The sequence below is a fragment of the Gekko japonicus genome, unplaced genomic scaffold, assembly GCF_001447785.1.
Source record: "Gekko japonicus isolate JY-2015 unplaced genomic scaffold, Gekko_japonicus_V1.1 scaffold1242, whole genome shotgun sequence".
In the NCBI taxonomy this organism is placed as follows: Eukaryota; Metazoa; Chordata; class Lepidosauria; order Squamata; family Gekkonidae; genus Gekko; species Gekko japonicus.
Genome location: NW_015172041.1, coordinates 1 through 22543, shown reverse-complemented (window position 1 = coordinate 22543; position 22543 = coordinate 1). Strand labels below are relative to the sequence as shown.

General features: G+C 48.0%; 1 protein-coding gene and 1 long non-coding RNA gene across 2 annotated transcripts; one reads left to right on the top strand and one right to left on the bottom strand.

Moving 5' to 3' along the window:
- Positions 1-1914: 1914 nt before the first annotated feature.
- TSTD2 (thiosulfate sulfurtransferase (rhodanese)-like domain containing 2) lies at positions 1915-13296 on the top strand. Its single transcript, XM_015420681.1, has 6 exons — positions 1915-2034; positions 3467-3572; positions 7693-7811; positions 8729-8887; positions 10335-10473; positions 12709-13296. The coding sequence occupies exons 1-6, from the start codon at positions 1984-1986 to the stop codon at positions 12936-12938; spliced, it is 804 nt and encodes a 267-aa protein (XP_015276167.1). The 5' UTR covers positions 1915-1983; the 3' UTR covers positions 12939-13296.
- A 2818-nt stretch (positions 13297-16114) lies between these two features.
- Positions 16115-21678, bottom strand: LOC107118362. The gene is made up of 2 exons (XR_001482765.1): positions 21538-21678; positions 16115-17128 (listed from the first exon to the last, which is right to left on the bottom strand). It is a non-coding gene; the product is annotated as an uncharacterized LOC107118362 (long non-coding RNA).
- Between the last annotated feature and the right edge of the window lie 865 nt (positions 21679-22543).

Here is a 22543-nt window from a genome sequence, read left to right as displayed (position 1 = left end):
CATCATGGAGCCATGTAAGTTAGGCCTGCATCAACAAAGCACGAATTAGGGACTCTGCTCTAGTGCAACCTTCACCAGCAGTTCCCATCCATCAGTCAGTAAGTTATTGCATTCATAGACCAGCAGAATAAAACATACATTATCAAATACAATCTTCCATTAAAATATGTATATAAAGCAAATACATGTAACTGAATCAAAGCTACTCTGGCTACTGTGCAGAATCTGGCAGCTCTATCTGAGGTTTCAGATTCAATGTCTGTAAGGAGGAGGAGGAGATTGGATTTATACCCCACCCTTCACTACCCGAAGGAGTCTCAGAGCAGCTTACAATCTCCTTTCCCTTCCCCTCCCCACAAGAGACACCCTGTGCAGTGTTCCCTCTAAGCTGAGTTAGTGTGAGCCAGGTCACAGTTTTTTAGCCTCCGGCTCACAGATTTTTGTTTTAGCTCAGGAAGGACGACTCCAGAGCAAACTAATTTCTGCAGTAGCCAAATCGTTTGCTCACAACTTCAATGCCAGTAGCTCACAAAGCAGAATTTTTGCTCACAAGACTCCGCGGCTTAGAGGGAACATTGCCTGTGAGGTAGGTGGGGCTGAGAGAGCTCTCTCGAGGACTGCCCTTGAGAGAACAGCTCTGAAAGAACTTGTGACTGACCCAAGGTCACACAAGCAGCTGCATGTGGAGGAATGGGGAATCAAACCCGGTTCTCCCAGATTAGAGTTCGTGCTCCTAACCACTACACCCAACTGCCTCTGAGTGTAAGTGAACTGAGTTGAGTGAATTGAGCTGGGAATTGAGTTCCCAGCACAGAATCTGCAAGGTGTACCTGGTCACACTCAAAGACTGTGTGGACTCAAAGAGAACACAGAGATAACATCATAACGTATGGCTCAGCTATCAGAAGTAAGGAGGTGTACTGTTCCTCTGATTTTCCTGAGATTTGTTTGGAGGATGGGTGTAATAAATATATTATCTAGGGCCATTATAGAAGGGGAAATGCAGCCGCACATGGCCTAATGAATGACTAGTTGAAATCTCTGCTTTTAAAAATAAATAAATAAATGTGGCTGTAAAGATGGGATGCAGTGTAGCAGAGGGAGAAAGTGTAGGTTATTGCACTCCTTTGTGGGTTCACATTCATTCTTGAACCTCTGTAAGTACAGCAGGCTTTGTCCCTTGGACGCTAGATGTGCACATAGGTCTGGGATGAGGATCGGCATTGGCTTAAAGGCACTGAAGGCTTCCTGAAGCAGTGATATTCCCCTAAGCGTGACTGGAGGAGGGGCAACGTGATAGGTTGCAGGATCCCCGGACACCGTCTCCCTCCAGAATTTGTAATGGTCCACCCCTTTTGGCTAGCCGAGCAGAGAAGGTTGTTGCTGGCAGACACTGTGCATACCATGTGCGTGGACTTTTTTTTCGTACTTTTTCAGACTGCCCGTTTTGCTGAGTAAAAGATTAGCTGTCCTAGATCTTTCTTATTCTGCTGCCCTTCTTTGTTCCTTATTGCTGTTTGTTGTAGAAATTCATTAATTATCTCATGGCAGTGTGTGTAGAATACCCAGGAGATCCTAAGATTGTCTGGCATTTAGAAGTTCTAGCTCTTTAGCCTTATCCATCACTAGGTGGTGGGCTAAACTTGTTTTTAAGGCCAGAGACATTTCAGAGGTGGTTTGCCATTGCCTGCCTCTGCATCACAACCCTGGTATTCCTTGGAGGTCGTCCTTCCAAATACTAGCCAAGGCCAACCCTGCTTAGCTTCCGAGATGTGACAAGATTGGGGTATCCAGGTCAGGGCTTGCTAAGTGGAGTGGTAAGATGCATGGCAGTGGGGCTCACTTTCAATGAGACACCCATAGGACCCTGCTGCTCATCTCATCCAGAACTTTTCTCTTGGCTTCTAGGTACGAATCGCTTCTGAGGGCATTAATGGAACTGTTGGTGGGAGCACAACTGGGACCCTCCTTTATGTGGACACAATGCTTTCTCATCCGCTCTTTGAAGGCATTTTGATGAGAGACGATTTCAAGGTGAGAGGTGCTGATCTCTGCATTATATATAAACAGCTGTTCTCATTCCCAGCTGAGGATTGCTTTCAGTTCCTCTTGAATAATGAAATCTTGCTTGTCAAACAGTTGTGAGACTGCCACAGGGACGTATTGGCCAGTGCCTTGGACATTGTCTCTACCTGGGATGATGCCTAGGACATCGGCACATATAAAAAGGCTTATATGATAATGGCTTAGATCCACTGGAGATTTTCTGTGAGAGGGATTTGTGCTTGTGGGGTGCAACTTTCTTGCCCCCCCCCCACCAGCAGCCTGAAATTCTCCCTGACTCCAGGGTTTCAGAGGGTATTTCTGGCTGGTGTGGCAAGGTAGAGGTGGGAAAATTACAGCCCATGAACACAAATCCCTCTGCCCACAGAAAACTTGTGGATCTAAGCAAATATTTCTACAATAATGGAGTCTATGAGAAACGTTATTCTCCTAAAAGCATTAATTTTGGCCCCTAAATCAGAATGGGGCAATCGTGGCCCTAATTTCAAAGAGAGTCAGAAGTGATCTGGGATTCATGCTCTTCCCTGCTTGGTGCATCCAAAGCATCTAGGCATTAGGGGAACTATAGATGACATGATAATATAGCACTAGGAATAGGCATGGGCCTAAAAATTTTTTTAAACCTTTTTGGTCCCATTTCAAAGTCTGTGGCTTTCAAATTGACAGAGAAAAGAGGTCAGAAATAGATCCCCCAAACCTGGGGTGTGTGTGGATTTGGAGTCTAGATCTTCCCCATCACTAGTAAACACTTTTAGATGCCAACATAATTTTATCCTCCTCTTGCTGCCTTGTCAACTCTTCTTAACCCACGGTAATTCATTTTTGTTTAGCTATTCCTTGGAAGGCACATTTTAAAGCACAAAGATAGTTTACCGCATCCTGCACTTCTTGCAGCTCCACGTTTGGTTGTCACTGTGTTTAATTAAGTCTTTTAATCCAGCTGCCTCTTTGTTTCATTAGCCTGGGTATCATGAGCAATTTTAATTAGTTACGACGACTGTGCCGCAAGAGCCTTTGTTGATGTGTCCAAGTCCCTCTTTTTTTGTTTTTCCACATGCTGCCAACAAATTATGTATTTCTATGAGCCTTTTCTTAGTATTGGCGGTATTGTGCTTTGAGAAGGCATTAAATAAAATGTTTAATTTTAAAAAGGTGATTTGAAATAGCCTCCAACATGCTTCCTCTGGTTAATATAGACTTCTGTTTTCCAAGCATTACTTCTGGTCAAACAGGTGTTGGAAGAGACAGCACATCTGTTTGCGGGAGAGTTGCTATCAGTCTTCTTTGGCAGAGGCAAGCAGCTCTCTCTCTTTCTGGTAGCCTTCGACTCTGATTGTCCGAAAGACCAACCGTGGATCATTTCATAACATTCTCTCGTCTGTGGATTCTCCCTGTGTCTCAGACCAGCACAGGCGGAGCGCATTGTTTCCCGGACCTTCGGATCGGCGTCTTTGAAGAAATCGTACCCCTGGGGATTAGCCCCAAAAGAGTCTCCTACAAAGAAACTGGTATGGAGAACAGCCTGTAATGATTACTTGTTTTACTGTGTGTGTGTCTCTTTAAATGTTTGGTTGGAGTGCAGTGACAGCAGAGTAGAATGATTGAGGGAGACGTGTGCTGTGATTGGAGGATGACAGGGTGTGGGAGGAGGAGTTCTGTGTGGATCTGTGTGGGTGTCAGTCAGTTATGAAAGTCAGTTAGAAAAAGTTGTTGGAATTGTTCCGTTAGAGAGTTTAGTCAGTGAGAATTCTGATAGTTCTGTGTGGGATCTAAAAGAGTGCAGTATTATGTCTTAAAAAGTGAGACTCTAAAAATCTGGAAGGAAGTTAAAATTACCAAGAGCTTAGCCTGTGTGGCTGCCTATGTGGGAGATTCCTGTCAGAGTGGGATCTTAATGTCAAAAGGACAGTGTGTGTGATATGTCTGACAGACATATTTACAAGTCCCTTATTCCCAAACAGTTACAGAATAACCAACCTCATATTTTGTTCTTATTTCAATAAAACATCTTTTGTTCAAGTTTATCCCAGAATTCAGCTCTGTCTTTCCTCAGGACCCAGACTCTGGGTCACATTACCAACAGCAAAGGAGAGAAGGTTTGGAAGTCCTTAAATTCCTAGGGGCAGCAGAAAATACCCATTTTACAAAAGCAAAGAACACATATCAAGTGAAAACCAGTCCTCCAAAATAAGAGGATGCCACACAGCCCTTGTCGACTTGAGGAGGAACGAGGAGGAGATGCAGAAAATGCTGCCGAAGAACACAGCAGCCGTGCCCCAGAGCTAGGCTAAAGCTGCTTCTGCAAGGGGGATTATCCCTATCTGGGCTGCAGGGAGCTCCCACAATAAATGGGGGTATCCAGATGCCACGGTGCCCAGTGTGGACATGACGCATCTGGCTCCCGGTTTTTCTTCATTTTGTCTGAGAGGAAATAAAAACCTAGTTTCCTCTAGTCAAAGGGGAAACGGTGGGGTGACCGTGGGTGGCATGTATATGCGGGTAGTCCAACCTACAGCCACTGGGGCGGGGGCCTCCAAAGCGGCCAAGCTGAACCCCTTCTGGGGGGCTTTTTCCTTTTCTCTGACAAGCTGCGCTGTAGCGTCACAGTATGGTTTGGGCAGGAAAGGGACGAGAAAGGGGAGATTCCAGGACTGGGGAGGGGGGAACTGTCAAAATCGTCATCACATCTTTGATTTTGTGCAGGCGCTTGTGAACCTAAGGGAGTCCCCCCCCCCCCCCCCTTCAGCAGAGACAGCAGCAAGGACAGTGGTGTGTGGATGTGGTGTATGGGTGCTGTTTTCACTGGTTCCTGCTCTGCTTGTGTCTGCTGCCCAGGCTAGAGTCTGTTTTCATGTCCTTATGTAGATGCAGGGAGGGAAGGCGGCGCGGTATAGCCCCAGATCACATCAGATCTCAGAAGCTAAGCAGGGCTGGTACTTGGATGGGAGACCGCCTAGGAAGGCTCTGCAGAGGAAGGCGAGGGCCAGCCACCTCTGCCGAATCACTTGCCTCGAAGCCCCTCGCTCGGGTCACCGGGAGTCAGCTGCAACTTGACAATGCTCACGTAGATGCCACCTCAAGCTAGAGCCCAACAGACAGCTATGTAGGAGTAATTCTTCTTTCTAAAGTGGAACAATGTTGAGATAGTCCGCCGCTCTGTTGTGCTGCTGCGTGTTTGAGAGCTGCAAAAGGGAGGTGTTGGGGAAGCGAGGGGTGCATGAACCTTTTCATGCACTCTCATTCCCACTGTGTTCATTTTGGGAAGGAGAGAAGCTGGCTTTCCAATTGCATCGAGAGAGGGAGGGAGAGAGAGAGAGTTGTTCTAAACCAAAACTCAATTTATTCCATCACACACTCTTTAAGTCAGATTTTTGTAGCATTTCAATATTCGGCACAGAATATTTCAGCACAACCCCAATACGTAAATAGTGCACTTGTAATTCTATAAAGGATATCCTTGGTTGCTCTGCCTAGACCCATAACAAAAGGGTGGTTGGCCAGAACAACCAGGAACAAGAATAAATTCAGACATGAAGTACCCTTTTCCAACCATAGGGCTAATGTAACTGTCAGTCAAGTCTGTGACGAGCGTTTGACATACATCTGATGTATACAACAAAGTCAGCCCCCTTTCTTTCTATCTCTGGGGTCAGGAAAGTCAAGAAAAGTCAGGGTTAAGTTGGTTGACTCAGAGAGTCAAGGCTGACTAAGAAGAAGAAGAGATTGGATTTATACCCTGCCCTTCACTACCCAAGGGAGTCTCAGAGCAGCTTACAAAATCCTTTCCCTTCCCCTCCCCACAACAGACACCCTGTGAGGTAGGTGGGGCTGAGAGAGCTCTTGACAGAAACTGCTCTTTTTTCAAGAACAGCTCTTATCAGAGCTACGGTTTGCCCAAGGTCATCCAGCCAGGTGCCAGTGGAGGAGTGGGGAATCAAACCTGGTTCTCCCCGATTAGAGTCCGCGCACTTAACCACGACACCAAATTGGCTCATTTTGGGAAGGAGAGTCCCAAGAGTCCCTAGCTAAGAGAGTCCCAAGAAGCTAGCTTCCGATACTCTTATCTGTTTAGAATTTGATAATGTATGAACATTCCAAAAGGCAAAAGTCATGTAAGGCAAAAGTCATGTGCAGGGTTATCCGGAAGGCCACAGCACTTAGCAGAGTCCTGACGCCTCCTGGGAAACAGAACCACAGATTCAACTGTAGAGGCTATTTGCTATAGAAATTAAAGTATCAGAGGTGTACCAGAGGTTTAGCAGAGGACTCAGGTTCAATCCAGCCCTAATTCCGTGTCAGGAGGCTGGCAGAAATAGTCTCCTAAAGGCAGGGGAAATGGCAGTGGTGTAGCCCCCGACTTTTACTCTGCATCTGCAAGGGACGTTGTCGGGCCTCTGCTTCTAGCGCTCAAAGGAGGAGTGTGATCACATCGACCAAAACTGACGGGGCTAATTTGGTAGCCATGTGGTGCCCCAGCCTTGTTTGCCAGGAAGGGGGGGGGGAGGGATCAAAGATTGATTGCTTCTGTCTATGACTTTAGGACTGCGTCTTTCACTGAGGACCAGATGGGAGGCCTCTGGGCCTCCAGTTCCTCTGCTTATTCTGTTCTTGGAACACCCTTGACATTAAGTGGCATTGGCTGCAGTATGTACAAGATTGGCCCCCATGGGAAGGTGCAGCCAATCCCAGCTCCCTGGCACATGAACACTCATTTGCAAACGGTGCGCTCATTGCGCGCACATGTGAATTGTACTTTTAGATGCAGATAAGAACCGTTTTCCATGTATGCTTAAAAACGTAGCTTTGGAAGCCGTTTCCCTTTTGGTGCGGCTGCTTTGGCAGAGACCAGCGAGTCAGTGTGGCAGTGCCGATTGGATCGGATCAGAACTTGAGTTTGTCTCTGTGCAGTTACTTGAAGGAGCATCTCTCCTGATACAGAGCTATGTGACACTTACTCTCCTCCCAGAAGGGCCTCTCTAGCAGATCCCCGGACCTTAAGGATACGATCTGTTATGGTCCAGGCCTTTTTGGTAGCTGCCCCATGGTGTCCTTTATTTTTATTTGTTTGTTCTCTACTATGGAAGAACCTTCTGGAAAGGACGAGGCCTTCATGGCTGTCACTGAAACAAAATGATTCCAAACAACTTCTTGGGACCGCTTGAACATTCCCTGGCTTATTTTTATTTTAGCTCTCTATTTTCATTTATTTATTTATTTATTTATACTTGCAATTTCTATACCGCTCAATCCCGGAGACAAAACATTGCTTGTTTTACTGATGTGTTTGAAGGATTTTAATAGGCGATTTCTTTTGGAGTTGTATTTAGGGGTGTCTGAGTGGCACGGTATAGTGGATCGGGTTCTGGGAGACTGAGGATTAAACTGCCACTCTGCCGTGGAAGTCCACGGATGACTTTGGGCCAGTCACACACACTTAGTCTGACCTACCACAAAGTGCTGCTGTGAGGCTAAAATGGAGGAAGAGAGTGTTGTAAACCACTTGGAGTCCCCATTGCGGAGAAAAGTGGGGTATAAATATCGAAATAAATAAACGGGACTCTCGACTAAGCCAGGAGAAGGAGGGGGATGTATAAATGCTTCAAATATATATATTTTAATTGGTTGTAGGAATCCATTTGACTCCAAAGGAGTTTCATATAGAAGTGGAGACATATCTTTCTCAGGGTAAAAAAGCACAGAAGGACACCGTTTTGCTGGACTGCAGGAACTTCTATGAAAGTAAAATAGTAGGTGATTTTTTTCCCCCTTTTGGCTTTTTTTGCATTTTTGGGGGGTTTACAACAAGCCAAACGCCACCTCCTCATGCAGACCTGTGCAACCAGTTCACATAAGAGGCCATCTTCTTAGGAGCACATCGGATCGCCACCAGATTCAGGGCTGAACCAGTTGCATGCTGGGACTTCAGGGACCCTGTACACTTGAGAATTAAGGTGGTTTTTTTTATTGTGGGAGGTCCAGACATGCACCTCCCAGTGCGTGTCTGCTTTGGCCCTCAGGGTTGTGTACAAAGAGTTGCGTTTGTGAACCGGCTCGCCAGAGGTGCCTGCAAGGCCTCTGTGTTTCTCTTTTTCAAAGGACTGCCACTGATTGCAGAAACTGCGGCTTGCACATTTCCATCACCCACGCAGTTCTGACTCCTGTATGTGGTCCTCCTTTCTTACCATCTGTGGTTTTTTATTTATGCAAAATAGTTATTATTTGCCGGCCTTTCTCCTAAGCATGCCAGGATCCTGTCAGTGGGGCTTTTTTTCTGGGGGAACGCACCAGAATGGAGTCCTGGAACCTCTTCGACAGGATTCTTCTTAAAATGTTTAAAAGTTTGTGAGTTTTCAGTATACAGATTGAAAACTTCACATCTCGCTTGAGAGTTTTTTCAAAAAAGAAAGCCCTGCCTATCGGTAGCTGCTTGCAACCTTATCCACATGAGATTTTCGTAGGACCCGCACCTCTTTGAAGATTGTACTCTTGTGACCATTGGCCCTCTTGGATTTTCCTGTGAAAAATCCAAGTGAACGACTGCAAAACAGTGCATTCTTTGAAAACCTATGTATCCAGTCTTTCTCTGCCCCCAAATAATTCCCCCACACACACAACTTGGAAAACTTTGGAGTTAAAGATGTGTTTTCTTCCTCTTGGGCTCTAGGGGCGTTTCCAAGGCTGTTTGGCCCCAGACATCCGGAAATTCAGCTACTTCCCCAGCTACGTTGACGAGAACTTGGAACTCTTCAGAGGGAAACGTGTCCTGATGTACTGCACGGGGGGGATCCGTTGCGAGCGAGGCTCGGCCTACCTGAAATCCAAGGTGAGGAGTCTCGGAGAAACAAGGTGCAGCCGGAAGGATCGGCAGGCGGTGGAATGTGGATTGGAGCAGTCGACCTCTTTTCAAGGCCAAATACATGCATGTCAAAAGTTATGAACAGCCACTTGATCCGTTGAGAAAGCCTAAGTCATGGCTACCAATCAAGGCTTCCCAGATGTAGTTCTGGAAGCCTTTTAGTTTAGAGTTCTGGACTCTTCAATTTTCGGCTTTTTCCATTAACTAATTTATCTCTCTTTTTAAATGAAAATATTTGTATTTTCCCTTTCCCTTGCGTCTTAAGAGGCTTACAATTCTAAACTGAAACCATCCATAATACAATAAGACCCATTATCCCTCCCTCCTCCAAGAACATGTCTATAGCCCAAACACTATGAAAAGCCTAAGTAAATAAGGTAGCCCTACAGCCCCTACTAAAAACCCTCAAAGGATGGCTCTTTCTTCACTTCCTTGGGGAGGCTTTTCTACAAAGCGGGAAAGGAGCAGGTTTTGATAGATGCCACCTTACAATACAGTGTTCCCTCTAAGCTGAGTTAGTGTGAGCTAGCTCACAGTTTTTCAGCCTCTGGCTCTCACATTTTTGTCTTAGCTCAGGAAGGGATGGCTCCAGAGCAGCTCACAAAGTAGAATTTTTGCTCACAGGGCTCTACAGCTTAGAAGGGAACATTGCAAGTGAATGAGAAACTGTGATGCACTGGCTTGCCTGCAGTAAATGTAACAAAAAAACAATTAAACAAAGACTGTTCGTAAAGCTAATTGCGTTGCTTATATTATTACAAATGAAAAACTTCTAAGTGCTTATATTGTACATGAAGAGAAAGCTTGTGCATCAATTCCAGAGTAATGTTGCGTTTCTAATTTCTCAAGTATAAGGGCTAGGGTTATGCTTGAGAAATTAGAAACGCAACATTACTCTGGAATTGATCCACAAACTTTCTCTTTACTAAGAATGGCGCCATGTACAACAGAATAAGCATTTTGTAGTTTTTCATTTATAATAAGCAACACAATTAGCCTTACAAACAGTCTTTGTTTAATTGTCTTGTAACGTTTATTGCAGGCAAGCCAGTGCATCACAGTTCCTTGTTCACATTGTTGCTTGATACATTGACTGAGATTCCTTTAGCTTAATGGGGGGACGGCCAGAAGGTGGCAGCTAGAGGATTGCAGTTGACGTGGCCGATGCACCTGAATGTAATTGGCACACAGGGGAACTCCTGGGTAGTCTGTATTCTTGAGGGGATGCACAGCAGTTCCTCCTGAGGCAAAAATCCAAGCTCTTGATGTTCCAAGGGCACATTCTTAGTAATGTCCCAGACCAGCAACTCATTTGTATAATCTATTTCTGGAGATGATGAATACCGAGAGGGAACACAACCTGCACGTCAAGCTTTCCTAAACCTACAGCTTGTTTGGTACTCTTTTGACGCAGGGCATATGCAAAGGCGTGTACCACCTCAAGGGCGGCATCCATAAGTACCTGGAAGAATTTCCAGACGGGTTCTATGAAGGGAAGCTTTTTGTCTTTGACGAGCGGTACACCATCTCCTCCGACGGTGATGTGATTTCAGGTGGGTGATTCCTCCCCTTCCAGTGCAGTATTTGGAACGTTGTCGGCTAGCTCTGAGCTCGTGGTCTTAAAAGCGCGGTCTGCAGCTACCATCGCTTCCTAGTGTTCCTTCAGACGGTCCCAGTGGTGGAAGCTTACTGCTACTTATGCATAAAACTGGATCGAGAGCCATTATGGTTTTCGGGTGTACGTGGGCAGCCTTAGAAGTGTCATGTGCAAAGCCTTCTGAAGTGTGTTCTGGAAGATGTGAGGGAAGTCTCGGTTTGTCTGTAAGGATATCATCCAGTGTAAGGATATCATCCAGTGGGAGTAAGTCCCCAGTGAGCCCTCATGTATCCTCATAGCATCCCCCAAGGGAGGACACAAGATCCCATGTTGGTGGCAAAGAACTGGGCTTGAGTGACAGTCATTTGTACAAGACTCCCCCCCCCCTCCGTGATTCCACATTAAGATCCTGGTCAAAAGAAGTGCCTGAAAGGCCTGTGGGTGACGCCCGGTGAAGACTCAGGCACCAAATGTTTGCAGTAGAATAAGCAACGACGTGTGCAGAATCCAGCTTTCTGTGCGCAGGATGTAATCAAGCCGGCACAGAAGTTGTTATTTTAAAGTCAAGAATAACCTGCAGTGCTGATTTTATTTTTTGCGGGGGGGGGGGGGGTGTTCCCCAGACAGGGGGAGGGGTGTGTGCGTCTACAACTGTGGCTGCCGTGGGGCCAGCGGAGGCCGCAAATCAGACCGCCACCCACTCCCCTTTCCCCAGGCCACAGTCCCTGTCTTCTCTGCTCATCGGAGACAATTCGGCGACGAGAGAAGAGTCCTACTTCATCCCGGACAGGACAAATGATGCTCCCCTCCCAAGTTCTTGGGTACACGTAGGGAACTTGGAGAGGTGGTGTCCTGTTACCACGTGCCAGGTTTCAGAAATTCTCATGCTGGGCTTTGGGGGATATCGTAGCCAGAAATTTTTGGCTGGTGGGGCAGACAGGTGTTTGTGGGGGAGTTAAATTGACCAGAAGCGGCAGAGCACCTTCCCTTTCCTTCCGCAGCACCCCTGGTGTTGGGGAGGCCGGAGAAGGAAAGGGAAGCCGCCCTGCCACTTCTGGTCAGTTTCACTCCCCTCTCAGCTGTTAAACCTAACAGCTGATATGGGGAAGTGAAAATGACCAGAAGCCCCAGAGTGGCTTCCTTTTCCTTTCGCAGCCCTCCCCGCTGCTGTGGGGGAGAGGCGCACCAGGGGTGGGGGAGGGGTCTGGCATCCTCCCAGGGTGGGTCAGGGCTCATCCAGGGTTGGGTCTTCACCCCCAGACGCCCCACTGTGACTACAGGACCGCTTCTGAGTATCCCCAAGGCCAGGCATGGGACCCCCCTTTTCTGAGGCTTCTGAACAGACTAGAGCAGGGTTCCCCTCCCCAGAATCATGCCCGTGGGTGCCACGGTGCTTTCCCATACTGGTGCCCCCTGAGCTTTTCAGAAACTGGGTGGGGGTCATTGCAAGGGAGGGCTTGTGACTGGAGGCCGTCATTCAAATGGAAGGGTTTTCCCACAGTTGCACTAGTAGCCGCAGCCACTGGTGGGTCAGGAGCCCTGGGAAGCTCCGGGGCTTGTGATTCCAGGGAGGGGCTGTGGCTCAGTGGCAGGTCCCAGGTTCAGTCCTGAGCATCTGGCAGTAATGATGTGAAAGACCTCTGGCAGAGACCCTGGAGATCCACTGCCAGTCTTGAGTAGACAACACTGACTTTAATGGACCAAGGGACTGATTCAGTAGAAATGTATTCACTGGTGATTTCTCATTCCTCCTTCAAGCTTTACTTTGTACTCCCCTTTCTCTTTCTCCCTTTCTCCCATCTGGGCTTGCCTTTGTTTCTTTTTATTCCCCTTCTGTGACTGTTTTGCAGAGTAAGGAGGGAGGTGCTATGTCTGGCTCCGCCCCCTGTGGCAGCCATTTTGGGGCTTGGCTCCGCTTTCTGTGGCAGCCATTTTGGGGCTTGGCTCTGCTTTCTGTGGCAGCCATTTTGGGGCTTGGCTCCTCCTCCCACAGAAGCTATTTGGGGTGGCGCTCATCGACCCTTCCCAAAATTCCACAAGTGCCCGCAGGCCGAAAAAGGTTGGGGGCACCTGTGCTAGAAGACTTAGGGGAGGCCGCCGGCAACCACCAATAACGGCTGACCCCACCTAGGCTGACTGAAACTTACAAACCCCCTTTGCCCACCTAGGATTTTACCCTTTCTTCCTCTAGCCTGCCGCTATTGTGGGAGTCTCTGGGACCAGTACCGACTCTGCTCCACCCAGCCCTGTCGCCAGCTCGTCCTGACGTGCCCGCAGTGCCAGCGGAAAGGGCTGACCGCCTGCTGCCCTGTTTGCCAGAAGAAGGGGCCCCTCCCAGCCTCCCACCCTTCCAGACAAGCCTTCAAAGAGCAATGCGAGTGCACAGCGACACGGCAGCGGGTGCCTGTAGAACGCGTTTAACGAAGAGTTCTGGAGCAAAAACAAAAATCCCCTCTGTGCAGTTGGGGGGGGGAGGAGGCGGCCAGCTCCGTTAGGCAGCTTTGCAGACCTCTGATCTAGATAGCAGTCAGGATTTCAGTGCAATGCTGACTTACTCCTAGGAGTAAATTAATGGTGCGCACAAAGCAAAAAAAAAAAAAATACAGCCACCCCTGGTGCTACGCAACTATTTCCTCGTGCAAGACAACCATCCTTGCTTGCGATCTGACACAGAGTGTTGCCCGCGCTTGCTGCAGCTCTGCTTAGTGAAGCATGAGCAAGGTCATTGGGTAAACAAGCCAACGACATTGCGACTCAAAGGACTTCCTGGAAGTTCAAACCCGGCGGGTGGGTTGTTGCCTGTATGCCGAGTTGAGAAGCCATGACGGGTCTCGGTTTCCTGGTGAACGCATCTCATGCCTTCTTCAGCCAGGTGCATGCATGCACACTTGCTGCTATGTCCTTATGGGTTTCTTGCTCTTCCCAAGACAGAAGGTACGTTCTGCACAGGCAAGAAAACTGCATGGTTCCCTTACCATCCTCGGAAAGAGCCCTGCCGTTTCCCTGGCAAGAGCGTACCACTCGCACAGTCCTCAAGTCTGCCTCTGCCCCTCCCTGGGCCCCCAAGTTTCCTGAGTGCTTGGGTTAATAGGTCTTCCAAGAGCCAGAGCATCATGTCAGATAAGTACAGGAACTGGCACAAACGCTCTGTCCCTTGCGAGGATCAGCTGCATGGAATCAGTGCACCCAGCACAACCCCCTGCACGAACACGGCACCACATGTCCTTAGGTTTGTAAACAGCCACTCAGGTGGTCGCCTCAGGTGACTGAGACTCTTGTCCGGGTGACCAGGGAGGAATTTTGACAAAAGGCTTTCTGTTGTTGTGCTTTCTTTCGGGCTATAAACTGATCAATAAGGTAGGCTTCTGCAACTGGATTTGCAAGACGGGGTGAGGTGGAATGACATTAGTGTCGTATTACGTTAAGCTGGTGTACAGCCCTGGGGCATTTGATATCATTGTGTCATTTTCAAAAGCAGGCATTCAGTAGAATTCAATTCTAGCAACATGGGAAGGTTTGATGACTGGAGAAACCAAATAGCCATTCAGGATCCGCCGGCTAAAGGCAAGTGGCTAGAGTGCTGGACTTGACCTTGGCACATTCCGCCTCCCCTGGACCCAACGCTTGGTGCTAGGCAGGTCTTCTCTTTGCAACCTCAGTTCTCTCAACTGTGAAATGGGAGCAATAAGTAACAGTGACTTACCTTGCAAGAATTTGCACAGTAGATGCCCCAGTATTCATCCACCCGAGCCTGTTTGCAAGAGGATTGGATGAATGAGCTCAGCAATATTTTAAATCTCTGGCACAGAGCTTGAAAAATGATTTCTGAAAACTTTGAGAGGGGTGCTTGGAGAATGATCCAAGGCAGAGGGGGAAGGCTCTGTTTCCTCGTGTTGTGCCGGAGCTTGCATTCCTCCCTGATCTAGTTCTGTCTTCTCCAATGGGCAGTGGTCTTTTAGGGTCTTTGTGAGCCTTTAATGGGAGGGCAGGGAGAGGAGGGGGTCGAGCAGATTATGCATGCCCTTGAGTGATGGCCTCTCTCCGAAGTGGGTTTTTTTTTTTTTTTAATGGCAGGACTGGGAAGTGAAACCTTACTGGGAAGTGGGTGAATTGGGAAGAGCAGTCTTACAGACTGAGGTGGAGGTGCCCACCATTTGCGGCCAATGATACACATTCCCACTGGTGCGTGTCTGAAAATTCAAACAGATCACCATCGAGGGCCAACAGAAATCACTTACTAGGCTTGAGGGAGGGATTGCGTCAGAGATGTGGCCCGCCTTTCAGGATAGGAGATCCAGTTCAGTTTCCTGCGAAGTTCACTTTTCATTTTTAGAAGGCCATTTTCTAACTTGTCAGCCCTGTTCTGGCTAAAGCGGTGACATCAAAGAAGCTACAATCCAAAACACCTGGGAGTAAGCCATATTGGACGCAATGGATCTTACATCTAAGTAAACACGCATAGGATTGTGCTGGTGGGTGGGGGGGTGGGATCCAGAACTCTCTATAACCCCATGCATGTCGCTCTTTGTGACTAACAGGAGGATTGATGACGCACGTTATCAACTACAGAATTAGTTGTGCGATACAAGAGAAATACTACAAATCTGCTGATTCCAGGGGAAATGCCTACACAGCGTGGAATCCAGCTTCCCTTGGCGCGTGGGGTAATATGCCCAAGAGGGCAGTTCTGTTCTTTGATGGCCAGTGGCTTAAACCGAGGGGAGGCACAGTTAGGTGGTACTTCAGAGAACTGCCCATGAAAAACCTCATTTGGGCATCCGACCCCTCTGTAGATAACTGCAATTCGCATGTCCTTGCCAGTGCAGGTGGATCTCTGGCCTTGCAACCAGTTGGGGAGCTTGAGAGGAGGACACTGGCAGATATTCCACCGGCCAGGCAGCTTTGGCAGGTGGGGGGACAGTTACAGGATTCAGCATAAGAGTTTGTGCCGCCTAACTAGGGCCACGCGTACTTCCAGCGAGAAAGCTCAGTCCGCACTCTTGGCCAATGTACTTACAAGCAACGCTTTATTAAGGCATAATTTACAAGCAACTCAACATTTCCGTGCAAACCAAGCAGGCACTTCCCCCTTCGTTTTCGTGAGTCACATGGGGCTCCTAGCCCAGCAAAAAGACCTGGGTGGGCTGTTCCCATTCAGCTGACAGCACTTGAGTGGGAATGCCAAGATCCCGTCCCGTCCATCCTCCTTGTTGCTTTCTTGGCACTCTCCCACCCGCCACCTGAAATGGGCAGGCAGATCTTAATATTCTTGCCGAAGGAGGAGCCGTACGTCTGCGGCAAGTGTTACTTCCAGGCAGGAGGCATCATTGGCTGGCAAGATCCTCAGGGTGGCACAATCCTTCAAATGCACACAGGCAGCCAGGAAGGCCGCAGGCGGCGCAAATCTACCCCACCTCCTCCCGAATTCCGCAGCAGATTGCGCAAGCAAAAGCTCCTTGTGCAATCTGTAGGGGAGTCCAGCAGGGGGCGTGCTTTCCTGGGCCCCTTGCCTCAGTGCTACACCCAGTTCATTTCAGGGTAGCGTAGGTACAGGGCTGCCGGCATTCCCAGACACCGGAGCCCCTGGTCTCATGGAGTTTCCAGGCATCAGGCCCTGCATAACTTCACAAAAGAGCCATTTTGACCAAAGGGCTTGTGGTCAGCAGCTTGCCCGTTCAGAAACCCGTGACAACAGTGAGGACCGTTCTCTGAAGCAGAAGCCAGTAGAACTAATAAACAATGAGGTCCAAACCATCTCGTGGGTACCACCAGAAGGTTTCAAAGAATGCCGTGTCTAAATGGACTCCTTTAAGGTCTTTGAAATTCTTCAGGAGAAAAAAAAAAAAGAGTCGCGGCCAACGGCCCACTCGGCCCACTCGGCAGCTGGCTTCCTGTTGTGCTTCAGAAACGAGTGGCCTTATATTATTTCTATGGGGGTGGGGGTGTAGATACACTTTTACAAAAGGGAGATGCTTTTAACAGCGGAGTTAAAACTTAGAGCCGGGGATGCTGCTAACTGATTGTCGCTCACACGTACCAATTGAGGGTGTCCTTCGGAAGGACAGACATGCTGTCAAAATGGTAGCTGCTTTGTAATTCTTGAGAGCAAGTCGGAAAAAAATAAAGTATTTTTAAACAGTTTTGCTACCTTCGCAGAGCCGTTATCTGTTTTTTTGCTTTGTTTTGTGGTTAACGACTCACGGGCGTCACGCCACACCCGAGATCTGTCCCCGAAGGAGGCCGCAGTCGAAACTGCTGAACTCTCCAGACTTCTTTGTGCGATGATGAACTTCCTCGGGTCATCCCATATGAACAGCCTGAAAGTTGGAATTGCTTTTTCCAGAAACAACAACAAAAAAGGCATTTCCCATGCATTGATTATAAGGATTTTTTTTCACCTACAGTCGCTAATTCGTCGAGCCCTTTTTAGTGCACAGGGAGGGAACACAAACAAACAAACTTCAGGCACCACAAATTCACTCCACAGTTGCGTCGCCACAGTTCTCGGTCCAGCTTGAGCTCGCCGACTCCCCCTCTAGCCAAGAGCTACACAGTGGTCCGGCACTTGGGAAAGATGGGCCCGTTCAGATCGGCCAGCCGCCTCTTCCTCACTGAGGGGGGAAAGGGACAGAAACAAGGTTGAGGCCAAGTAGCCCCCAGACATCTATTCTGTGGGATTTTGCTTATCGATATTCTCAGCCTTAGTCTAAACTTTACCACAAGGGAAAAAAGTAATTTTGTACACTCAAGATTTGTCATAAATCCACTCATCTCCTCTGATCTGAGCAGGGCTGCTATTTTAAGCAGAGGGAAAGCTCCGTCTACCCCACCCATTTCTATCGATTTCTTGCCTCTATAACCTTCATTCTCCCTAAGGCCTCGTTTTCCTTTTTAATTTTTTCTCCCAGGATGCTGCCCCACCACAACCCTAAGATCTGATCTTAAAAAAAGGCTTTAGAATTTCTACTGCTTAAAAAAAAAATCCTCCAAAACTTCTTAGGCTGTTGCAGGACAAAAATACTTCTGTTTTAGGCAGTAATGGCTCTAGTACCTACCACATTCAAAACCCTCGGAGGGGGCTTGGGGGGGGGGGGGGATATGTACATAGCCAGGCAAATGCTGAAACCTCATATGTCTCTAGAACTGGAGATCGGACACCCAGATGCAACTTTTGCTTCAGGGGAAATAAAATGTGCTGCTCCTTCAAGAGCTCTCACTGTTGGTGGGGACACTGGAGGAAAGGCATGCATATCCTTTTTATAAGAAATACTTTCCACTCTCCAAATCATATGCTGAGTTTACTCCGGGAAACAACTTTTATTTTAATTAATTAATTTATCCAACCTTTCTTTCCAATGGGTATCCCAAGTGGCTTACAACCAGGGGTCATTTTGTAGAAAAAGAGCTGCAGGAGCTCATTAGCATACGGTATGCTAATGAGCTACTGGGCTATTAGCAGCTCATTAGCATATGCAACGCCCCCCTGACATCACCGGAAGTGATGTCAGAAGGGGAAGCAAAAGGGGGGAGGCATCTTCAAAAGCCTCCCCTCCCCTTCCCTGGGGGGGGGAAGCGAAGAGAGAAGGGGTTTAAAGTTTAAACCCCTTCTCACTAGAGTTGGGCCGCAGAAGGAGGAAAGAGGGAAGGAAAGAGAGAGTAGAGAGAAGGAACGAAGGAAGGAAAGAGGGAAAGAAAGAAGGGAAGAAGGAGGGAAAGAAGAAAAAGAGAGGAAAGAGAGAAGGAAGGGAGACGGGAGAGAAAGAAAAGGAGGGTAAGAAAGAGGGCAAAGAGATGGGGGGAGGCTCTCCCACCCCCCACCTCCCCAATCAAGCCTCCGCCACCCCCTGTGGATCCCTCACTTACCCCGGGAGGTGGTAGGGGGCCTCTTCTGGCCCCCCCTGGGCCACAGCACTCTGAGGTTGGCCTGGGGAGGCGGCAGGGGGCATCCTCAGGCCTCCCCGGGGCCGCAGCGCAGGGAGCTGGATGCGGGGCTTGCTGCCACCGCCATTTGTGCCAGCTCCTGGGCTCCCAGAGCAGTGCTCTGGCACACTCCGGCCCCAAAAGACCCCTGCTTACAACATTGTCCCATTCTGTCCTCACAACAACCCGACAGGCTTCACTGGCAGAGCAGGGTTCTGAATTTGGGCTTTCTAGCTCCTAGTCTGGCACTAACTACTATACCTCTACTTCTAGGCCTGCCCTTATTTAATTTGAACCATTTCTTATTTCTCTAAAACACACACAGGGGCCTCTCCAATCTCATGAATGAGTCCCTCTGAAATTATAACTTTTTTACCACTTGAAAGCACATGCCAAGTTTTCTATACAGCGAATCTCTTCCCCCTCCCACCCCACCCTGACATGGTCTCTGTGTTCAGTCACTCAAAACAGCAGACAGGGTGGGAAAAAAGGAGAAAGCAGAAGGTTTAAGAGTTGTCAATGGTCACAAAGAAGATATAAACGAGAGGTCTTTTTTTCCAACATGGGGACTGAAGCTTTTTTTTAAAAAAAGAAGGAAGACACCTGCAGTGAAGCCCAAAACAGAAGCCGGAAGAGAGTAATAAACTAAGTAGGAAAAGTAGGAAGCCACCGCTAGTTCAGCCCAAAAGAAGACAAGTGATTGCCAAAGAGGGGGGATGGGGATCTATACTTAGATATCTTCCAGTTCCAGGGCCGACGTGTTATGCCAAGGGCCGCCCACATCGCTGGATACGAGCTGCAAACGAGAACCACGTCAGATACCTTCTGCACAGCTCTTGCAAACAAGAAGGCCAAGCCACTAACAGGTGATATGCTGGGGTGACCCCCCAGATATTTTGGACCTTGACACATAATATCTGATGGCCCCAGGAAATTCTCCGGAACAAGCCCCACTGAAATCAATTAGTTGGCAGCTTTAGAAGGTCGGATATGACTCATTTCATCTTATTCTTGCGAGGCTGAAAGCTGCAGTGCACCCTCTTGCCATACGCAGTGGTGGCGCTGCTGTGTGGCAAAGATCAGCCCAGCATGCTTGTCAGCTGCCACAATGGTTCAGACAGTAAAACGCCTGGGCTCTACTACAGGGGTACCATGACTCCCAATATAGCAGGAGAAGCCCCACTTGCTGGGCTCCGGGTTTCTGTTCAGCGGAACAGGGGGAGCAGAAATGGGGAGGGGGGGAGAATGGTGGATAAAAAGGTAAAGGTTCCCTTGCTCGAAAGCCAATCGAGTCCGACTCTAGGGGTGCGGTGCTCATCTCCGTTTCAAAGCCGAAGAGCCAGCGCTGTCCGAAGACGTTTCCGTGGTCATGTGGCCGGCATGACTAAACACCAAGGCGCACGGAACGCTGTTACCTTCCCACTGAAGTGGTCCCTATTTATCTACTTGCAATTTCTTGCTTTAGAACTGCTAGGTTGGCAGGAGCTGGAACTAGAGACGGGAGCTCACTCCGTCATGCGGCACACTCGGTTTCTCGAACTGCTGAACTACTGACCTTCCACAGCCTGCAGTTCAGCGTCTTAACCACTTGAGCCACCGCAGCTCCTTGAATGGTGGACACATACCTAGATATGACATCATAGTGATGTTCTAAGAATTTCCTAAATCTCTATGGTTTTTACCAGAGACATTCGGGAAATTCCTGGAATACCACAATGACATGGTTATATAGTCAGAAAGTGACATTGATGCAATGTTGGCATGCCCTGTCCCCAGTGGGTGGCAGATGGTTGGCGACTCTTCTCCACTGCCAGAGACCCCAGTTTGATACCCCGGAAGCCTTCCCATTTATTATTTCAGTGAGGGCTGAAGCACAGTACACCGTGCCCTGTGGGTCAGACCATGGACCCTCAGTCTGCTGCAAATAAAGGCATCAAAAAATTGTGACTCATTTTAATTGATTAATGGGAATGGCTCTTCTGTGATTCGGGGCCTGTCATGGCAGATTCCAGTCTTACACTGTAAACATGCAGTAAGCTAAAAGGATTAAACCAATTAAAACCAACTCCCAAGGGTCCAGCACTAGCATCTAGCGCTATTACAACAGACAACAACCAGTTACTTTTATCCAACAAGATCTGGTCCAATGATCCCCAAATTCCTGGCAAAACCAAGATACTCTCCCTGATTTCTTAAAGGGAACGACCCCCCCTGGTGCACTTGCTGAGGTTCCACAGAGTCGGAGCTTCCACAAATAATCCACGCCTGAGATGTTCTCACCCACCTTGGTTTTGCACCCAGGAAAAATGTAATGTTTAGTTAGGCCTTCCCTCCTCCCTGAGGACTCCTTTCCACCCTTCAACTCATCCCACACAGTCTAAGTTTATATGGCGTTTTGTTCCCAGCCACACTGACAACTGTCCCTTCTTATCGACGGCAGACTGTGAACCATTTACAGCAGACAGCTTTGCTCCCTGTATTGCTGGAATGGAACGGAATAGCATAGGTATTGCTAAGGACAGGCCGCCATTTGCAAAGTTGCTCTCCTAGGATGGATCGTCTATAATAACTGCTGACGTTCTTTACTCTCCCAGACATTCCAGCATTCATGGGATGGAGCTAGAATAGAACTAAACCCCAAATGGTCAGTGTTTTCCCTTACTGGAATAGATGCAGCAATGATGGGAAACAATGCCACCAAACTGGGATTGGGGGGGAAACTTAAAATTCTCACAAAACATTTTGGGAAACAGTTTCGAAGCAACCCAATAGCTAGAAAGAACAGTTGTGTCCTCTACAGTTATCTCTCATTCTCTCATACCCCCCCCCCTTTCGGTCTCTAACTTATTCACATCGCTCCTTCTGATATGCCAACTCTTGCTAATTTTTTAAAACATAAAATCTCCCAAACCCTCTCAAATTTTAGCCTTCTTCCCTTGTATTACGGAAGCCGGAAACAACACAGGAAAAATCAAAACCTCTTTCACCTGGCCTGATAGCCAATAAGCAATCTCAGCATTTGGTTGGATGGAGGAATTCACACCCTGCTTCTGGAAAGGAACCTTTGCTTCTATGTGCCACAAACAATCTGTTAACTCACCAAGGTCGTTGTTGTTCATCATGGCGTTGGAGGCACGAAGCCGGGGGCCTTGCTGAGTGAAGTGATACCCGAACTTCAAAAGAGATGTGTTCTTTTCTAACATACTCGCGATCTCCATTTCTACCTTATTCCCCAATGGCTGGCTCTTTATTAAAAGAAGAAAAAGGAAACAAAGCGTCCGGATCAGTTATTTTAGTCTTCATGTCTTCACCTCCTCGACCTAAAATTCAGAGTACTATTTCTCACAGCAGGAAATCTGGATTTGCTGCCGAATGTACATTCCAAAGAGAGTCACAGATGAGCATACCTGTGTGTTAACCGTGTTCTCACACAGTTGTTGATCAATCAGATTATCACTTTAGGTGTATATCAAAAGACCTTAGGTCAGAGGGTGTCAAACATACGGCCTGTGGGCCGGAACTGGCCCGTCTATGGCTCTTATGCAGCCCGCGAGCAACTGGTCATTGCCTTTATTGCCAGATGACAAAGGCTGTTCATTATGTCCCTGGAAATTGTCCCAGTGCTAATGTGTAATGGGCAGTGGAAGCGGGAGGGCAGGCATCAGGGAGATACTTTAAGGAAATACTGTAAAAGCGTTAATGTTTTAAGCCTGTTTGTATTTTGAGTTAAAAAAAATTATATTGTTCATTGGGTTTGCCTGTGTCCTTTATAAAGTTTATATCTCTCCAGTACCTGGCATTAGATTTTATGGCACACGTGGCCTGTCCTGTCAAAGTGACATTTATGTCAGATCCGGCCCTCGTAACAAATGAGTTCGACACCTCTGCCTTAGGTATACATTTTAAGAAGAGCTGGATTTGAGTCCAGTAACACCTTAGAGAACAACAAGGTTTTTGGGGGGGTATAAGCTTTCGAGATTCGAAGCTCCCTTTGTCAGATACAAGTGAAGTAAGGTTTGGCGCTCGGAAGCTTAGACCCCGAAAATCTTGTTGATCTCTAAGGTGATCCTGGACTCGATTCTAGCTCTTCTACTGCAGACCGACAC

What these genes read in the sequence shown, in the direction of transcription:
- TSTD2 (XM_015420681.1), top strand. Translation starts at nt 1,984, where the DNA reads ATGCTTTCTCATCCGCTCTTTGAAGGCATTTTGATGAGAGACGATTTC. An exon ending in AGTCTCCTACAAAGAAACTG is followed by an intron (nt 3,573 to 7,692) that starts GTATGGAGAACA and finishes AATTGGTTGTAG; the next exon opens with GAATCCATTTGACTCCAAAG. An exon ending in CGGCCTACCTGAAATCCAAG is followed by an intron (nt 8,888 to 10,334) that starts GTGAGGAGTCTC and finishes CTTTTGACGCAG; the next exon opens with GGCATATGCAAAGGCGTGTA.